The following is a 7,500-nucleotide window of genomic DNA, read 5'->3' as shown; positions in this document are numbered from 1 at the left end:
GCCACACAGACACACAAAGACATGCACACACACACACACACACACACACACACACACACGCACACACAAACACACACTTGCCCATTTACATAATTTCCTCTTTCCTCCATTCCGCAAATAGCTTCAGATTTCTCCATCTCTTCTCTCTCCACATTGTCTTGTGCACTCCTGATGGAAAAAGCCTCAGCTTTAAACAAATACAATTCCCTCAGAGGCCCATAAACTGAGACGGATTGTGAGGAAGAAATTCATCTGTGTTCAAACTGAGTGTGGCAGCAGCTGGGGTGATATTTGTTTCCTGAGGAAACTCTGGTTAGAGTACATACAATTCAAAATTTGTATTTCATAAATGATTTATTGATTTTAATTTTCAAGTGAAATGTTTGTATATTGATAGCAAATGCCCATTTTGTTGTTGCAGAGAAGAGAGACGTCACAAACTACAGAAGTGAAAGAACAAGCTTCTTTTTTCTTAGCGTACTGATCTTGGTTAAAAGGTGTGACTGCATTCAGAGAGAAAAATAAGCACATTTTAGAAGTAATCCCATTTCATGCATGAGACATCCTTGGAAAGATGCACAAGTGTAGTTTGATTATTGTTATCAAAAGTGGTGCAATTCTGCAGACTACATTTTAAATATTTTTGTCATGTTGCAAAAACTGGCTGGAATGACGAGGCCCTTCAGGGAGTCTTTTGCAAGGACTCACTGAGAACACGAAGGATGAACTAGCCCATTGTGATGTAGTCACTCAACTCCCTGATTTCTCTGTCTATTAGACATCCTATCTTCGTCCAGCCTGATCATTTATGCCAGTCCATTATGGAAGTCGATGCATCAGATATGGCCGTAGGGGCCATACTTTCAATGCTCCAGTTCTGACTCAAAGCTTCACTCTTGTCTTTTTCTTCTTTCATCATTTGACCCCTGCTGAACACAATTACAACATCGACAACAGGGAGCTGTTAGCCATTAAACTTGTCCATGAAGACTGGCGACACTGGTTAGAGGGAGCTGAGCGTCCATTTATTGTATTGTTTGACAGATCATAAGAAATTGGCCTACATTCAGTCAGTCAAACATTTGAATTCTTGCCAGGCCCACTGGGCTCTGTGTTATGGCTCTGTTTTTATCATATACCAACGTGGTTCAAGAAATGTGAAGCCCGGTGCTCTATCCAGCCAATATGCTTCTGAAGTAGTACCTGCTAGTCCTGATACTATTCTGCCCCCCTTGTGTTACACTATTCTGCCCCCTTGCCCTGGAGATTGAGTCCTTGAGTCCAGGAGACTCAACGCACCCAACTGGACCCAAGAAATGGACCACCCAACCATCTTTTTGTCCCTGATCCTGTCTGTTTCCTGCTCAGTAAGGGGAGGTTGCATGTACCCTCCATTCAGAGTCGCCTTCATCGATGCTGTAAAATTTGGGAGGAGGCTTGTGCTGCCTTGCTTCAGACAGCAGAAAAGAATAAACGCCTTGCTGACCGAAGTCAAACCCCAGTCCTAAACTACAGCCACCGACTGTTGGATGTGTGCTGCCGGAGCCATTATCTACAGTGTTTGGTGGTTTTGTGAGGGTCCAGAGGCGTGTTCTTGGGTTCCTCATGCTCTTATTCTAGATCCCACTCTCATCCGGGATTTCCACCAGTGCCATCCCAACAAGCCTGGCGGGTCGCCTGGAGGCTCCCATTGAAAGAGGGGTACTGTCCTGGTGGTGCCTTCCTGTGTTTGCCAGGTTGTTTGTTGACCATAGAGGTATTAAAACTCAGGCCATTTTTCCATGAATTTCTTACCTGTGTTTGTGTATCTTGATGTGTATTTCCTCAGACTCTGTTGCAAATAAAAGTTTTCCCTGTGTTGCAGTATTCCTGTGCCAGCGACTTTCACCATCTATCTGCCCAGCACCACCAGCATCACCAGCTTCACTTCTGGTTTCCAGCCATCAGACCATCCACAACTTGTAGCTTCCCTCTGCTCAGCCTGCCTTGTGTTATCTCAGTAAACCCCCTTTTTTTGTTGTTTCTACCTTCTCTGTGCTGTGTTTGGGTTCATTTGTTGCCTCAATTCTTAACACTATTAAGGTGCTTGAAATTGGATGACTGCTGTGTCATAACAATTTATTAAATTTTCTTTCATCTACAATAATTTTTTTTATGTCCTGCAAATGTATCTGCAGGCTCATATACACGTCTGTAGCAGTGTGGTTTTGACTAGCGCTGAAAAGAGAACAAACATGGCTCAGGGGCGGCAGTGGCTCAGTGATAGATCGGACGCTTTACGATCAGACATCGGTGGTTCGATTCCCGCTCCCACCAGTCATATTTAGAGTGTGAGCTGACACCTCCCGCTGTCAGCTCACCTCCCAGTCACTGACGAGGTGCCCTTGAGCAAGGCAACGTCCCCCCTACAAGCTGCTCATTTGGGGCACACCTTGCACTCTGTCTCCCCCTATACTGTTTGATGTTGTACACAATATATACTGTATATACTGTATATGTAAAGCATGTCTAACAACTCTCTGTATAAGGATACAGAGATCCCACGGGGGATCACTAAAGTAAGTTTAAGTTTTGTTTTTTTAGAATGGTGTCAGGGTTTTGCAATGTGCTGACTGCTCTATCCCTCATATTACATCCAACGGACCTGGACTACTCTTCCTGCCAGTGAGTTTCTGCTGGTGAAACTAGAAATATGACACAGAAGTATACAACATGAGCTGTGGTTGGTTGTATTTTACTTTTATTACAAAAAAACCCATTTTTTTAGTTTCTAAGTCTTGCGGTAAGTATTAATTTAATGATTAAAAATGAAAGTTAAGAACAACAGCTCTTCCAGTCATTACAACACCTGAACCTGTTCATGTTTGTTGGTGTTGTTTAGCCCGACAAATCTAATTTTTTCACCTGCAAATAACAAAATAGAGATTCTGTTCAAAAACTTGATTTAGTCTCAATGCAGTAAATGCGTTAGTTACTGATATAGGAGTCTGCCAACCTTTTTCGTCCATTTTAACCTTTTCCATTCATCAGAATGGATCACTTTGATCCCTGTATTTCTTTCTAAAGTTTTCAGAGGCATTGTAGACTGAGTAGTTTTTGCTAAGGTGGGTATTTGGACCTAAAGCAGCACGGATGGGTGGGGGCACAGTCAGGACTGCTGATTTATCACCTGGGTAATAAAAAGTGATTGAGAGAATTCAAATGAACTCTCCATGACCGGCACATGTGCAGATACACATGAGTATGCACACACAAATTAATGCTGGGATCTAATGGACTAGAGGGAGAGTGAGAACAAAGGAAGGATATAAAAGCTTGTTGAAGAAGAAAGATAAAGAAGTGGTCTGAGACAGATAGGAGAGTGACTACTAATGACAGGTGAAATAGCGCTTTCCTGTGAGGAATGTGGGCAATTTTTTTATCTTTGACTTTTTTATCTGTTCCAGCAGGATGAAGTTGAAATAATATTTGAGGTTCAGCGCAAGAAAAATTAAAGATAAAGAAAGTATTAAAACAGCCCCTGAAATTCCAGTATATTAGTATACAACAAATATAATGCTCAAATTTAATCTCTTAATGCCTTTGTTTCTGTCTTGCTTGCTATAATGTGTCTTTTTCTCTTAAGTATACACACAGAAACACACACACACACACACACACACACACACACACACACACACACACACACACACACACACACACACACAAACTCATACTTTGTTATAAGTGCACTGTGTTTGCTGCAACAGCTATGCAACAGGCATCTTTTAGGAATGCCTTTGTTTCTGTCTTGCTTGCTATAATGTGTCTTTTTCTCTTAAGTATACACACAGAAACACACACACACACACACACACACACACACACACACACACACACACACACACACAAACTCATACTTTGTTATAAGTGCACTGTGTTTGCTGCAACAGCTATGCAACAGGCATCTTTTAGGAATGTCAGTCACAACCCAGCTTGACCCTCCTTGACCATAACCCCATCAGCAATGCCTCACTCCAGCCTATAAAATATTCCCCCACAGCCCCCATGAGGCGGGGCGCCCCTGTCTGTCAACAGTTAGCTCTGTTATGATAAGAATTCCAAAGACGTGATTAAATATTCTTTTCAACATTGACTGATACACTGAGAGCACTTTGTCTGCATTTAGAACAATTACAGACATATACAATAAATAAGGCAAATATAAAAAATAAAAAAAAACATTTTGTGGGACAAAGCCTCCTCGCTATATATCTGAGTTTTTGTCATTTTGATGAGTTGTGATGTGATGGTGAAAACATGAATGCTGAGGATTTAATCAATTTGTCACCGTATTGCAGGGTTGTAGACACTATACAAACTACAATTTCACTGCACACACAGGTTCTGTGCCAGGTTCTGTGCCATGCAAGGGGTGGTGTGAAGGACTTACTGCAATTTTTCCTGAAGTGCTTTAAATCTTTGTGTTAAATATGACAGAGAACACCTGATCCGTCTATGTTTATTCAGTTATTTTTATACTCTACCTGTGGCTGTCCCAAGCATCAAAAGAATCTGATAAGTGCAGGAAAGACGGTTGGGTCCTAATTTTCCTGTGCATAGTCTCCTACAAAAATGTTAGAAAACATGTTGTACTCCCATTACCAAATTGAATGCTTATTGACAATGAACTTCTTTTATACTTTTTTTTGCTCAGTTTGACACTCATTTGAAATTAGAAGAAGTTAAAGCTGCCATGATGGAAACAAAGGACCAACCAGTTATAAGCTGTGGGTGACCACACATCTGTGTTATGGTGAATCCTTCACACACGTATAAACTTACATAGACACACATCAGCCCATATACCAGTGAGGCCAAGCTGTAGCTGTCAGTGTGTCAATGTTATAGAGCATGACTGTCAATCATTCCCTCTGGGAAATACAAGTGAGGAAAGGGGGGACAGGAATGAGAGAAGGGAAGCGGAGGTAGAAGAACAGATAGTGATTTAGATTTGTGTCTGTGTGTGTGAGTGGGGGGGGTGCACCTCTTTGTAATCACAAAGCAACACCCCTTTGACCCCAGAGCAGGCAGTCATTTAGAACCCCTATCCCCTGACCCCACAGGCTCAGAGAGGACACTGACCTATGAATCATGGGTATTATAGTCTAGATTCTTAGTCTATAGATCTAGTAGAGCCAATCCCTGTCGACCTCTCGCCCTGTGCTACTCCACTCTCCATGTCGGTCAGAGAGAAGTGAATGGGCTAAAAAGCAAAAACTCTGCCCTTAAGGTCTAAGGCTGAGGTCCATGAATAGAAATTGTCCATATATTGTGGCTCCTTAAGAGTGTGTCTGTCCTCTTGCCCTTGACATTTATAGACTAAATAAACTTGAATTTGGGGCAATTTTAAAGGAAAAAAATTCTAAACACATGGTACAACACACACACACACACACACACACACACACACACACACACACACACACACACACACACACACACACACAATATATATATATCCAAAAGTTAACATTTGCATATATATATATGTATATATATACAGATTGATATAGTTGTTCGTTTTTTCTTAATTAATTAGTTAGTTTCTTTTTTCATCCCAACCAAATAGTGCAAACACACACAGACTCATTTTAAGCATGTATGAAAGACAACTCCATCACTTTCCCTGAGCAGCAGGAAGTGAGGTCATAATGAGAGCAGGTCAATATTGCTCATTAACCCCTGTAGTGTATCTAGATTATAGGAGCATCAATAGCTCAGGCTTCACTGAGTTTCCAGATCAAAGAAAATCACAGCTGTCTGTCAGACAAACATAGAAGCAGGCATTCATAGTGACACTGAGAAAATCAACACAACAGACGCAGGAAAAAAAACATCACGGTGAACGCAGTGTCACATGCTGTTTTGGAGATAAAATTAGCAATATTTTAATTGGACTTTATGATGCAATCTAAATAATCTCCTGAAATCTGGCATGGCAAGGCAAAGCAGGCGGGGTAGGCTTTTAACTGAAAGCAGAGAAGCAATTCCTCCAGCACCACATTAGAACAATAAGATGCTATGGTGTTTGTAAGTCGAATGATGTTTTTTTTTTTCATTACAGTCACACGTATTGACATTTGAACAGTGTATCAATCAAACACTTTTTTGCATCCACTGAAACAATAAATAGCTCATAAAGCAATGTGCCCTGATAAATAAGTTTCCTTTGTTTTATACATCTGAATTAAGTTATCAAGTTGATTTCTTTGGCTCCTCTGACCATAAGCAGACTAAAACATTTTCAGGGTTTACCAGGCTGAACTGAGTGTTTACGGTGTTAGTAGTTCACAGGAAAGCTGTATTGTATAAGCACAAAGGTGCAGGAGCAGTAGTAGAACATGTTAGATCCATTTAGATCCTAAGTAACCTGAAATTAATGTTTTAGACAACAGGCACAAGTGCTAGATGTAATCAAAAACACTATGTACACCTGAATAATTCTCAAGGAAAAGCTACGTCTATCTATCTATCTATCTATCTATCTATCTATCTATCTATCTATCTATCTATCTATCTATCTATCTATCTATCTATCTATCTATCTATCTATCTATCTATCTATCTATCTATCTATCTATCTATCTATCTATCTATCTAATCTATCTATCCATCCATCCATCCATCCATCCATCCATCCATCCATCCATCCATCCATCCATCCATCCATCCATCCATCCATCCATCCATCCATCCATCTATCTATCTATCTATCTATCTATCTATCTATCTATCTATCTATCTATCAATCAGGAGAAGAGAAGCAGTGACCTGCATAGCGGAGCAATGTGTATAGAATTTGTCCACAGACCACCTCTTGAGTCTGCCAATGCCCCATCACTGTAATGGAAGTTTTCTCCTGAATTGCTTTTCATCAGAGCAGCCTACAGTCTCAATGACTTGTTCCTAAACTCAGCCTCAGCCCAGATCCTGCATGGTGCCACACCCTTACCTTGCCCGCGTCAGGGCTCACATAGAGGTCAGAGCTGGATTGGATTGGACAGGGTGGCTGTCTGTCAAACAGGCGGTCCAATACCTCGATCTGCTGTGGCGAGAACAGCTCCCCCCTCATCTGCTTCCTAAGGAAGTCCCGCCCTGTGTGGCTGTGCCCGTTGGCCAGCGGTGACTCCTGCAAACCTGAGCAAAGAAACACAGGAGGAAACAGTCAGGTGAGAGTGGTTGTGGGAAAAAAAGAGTAAGAGAATGAGAGGAGGCGGAGAAGGTATGAGGAGGAAATTTACGATAGTGTTTTTGAATCTGGTATGAATAAAAGAGGGAGCAGAAAAAGAATCTGAATGACGACGGACAGAGAAATGATGGAGGAACGAAGGAAGTAGCAAAGGTAGAGGCTGAAAAATTAGTCACCGAGTCAGATGAGGAGAAGAATGTGAGGAAAATGTGAGCTGATGAAGGAATGAGTGATTTCATAGATTTACAAGCTCAATCCATTACCAATCA

The 7,500-nt window shown here is 41.3% G+C and overlaps 1 protein-coding gene across 4 annotated transcripts in view; it reads right to left on the bottom strand.

Annotated features, from left to right (window-relative positions):
* Positions 1–7,500, bottom strand: part of pax5 (paired box 5) — a 58,440-nt gene that overhangs the window by 23,994 nt on the left and 26,946 nt on the right. For 2 of the 4 annotated variants that reach the window (XM_068321647.1, XM_068321648.1), the window contains exon 6: positions 6,995–7,179. In XM_068321647.1, coding sequence (XP_068177748.1) covers positions 6,995–7,179 — 185 coding nt within the window. The remainder of the gene's footprint in view (positions 1–6,994; positions 7,180–7,500) is intronic. The other 2 variants (XM_068321649.1, XM_068321650.1) reach the window with 1 other exon arrangement.

The sequence above is a fragment of the Antennarius striatus genome, chromosome 8 (assembly GCF_040054535.1).
Source record: "Antennarius striatus isolate MH-2024 chromosome 8, ASM4005453v1, whole genome shotgun sequence".
Classification (NCBI taxonomy): domain Eukaryota; kingdom Metazoa; phylum Chordata; class Actinopteri; order Lophiiformes; family Antennariidae; genus Antennarius; species Antennarius striatus.
Note: the sequence above shows the minus strand (reverse complement) of the source record. Positions and strands in the feature narration are given on the sequence as shown.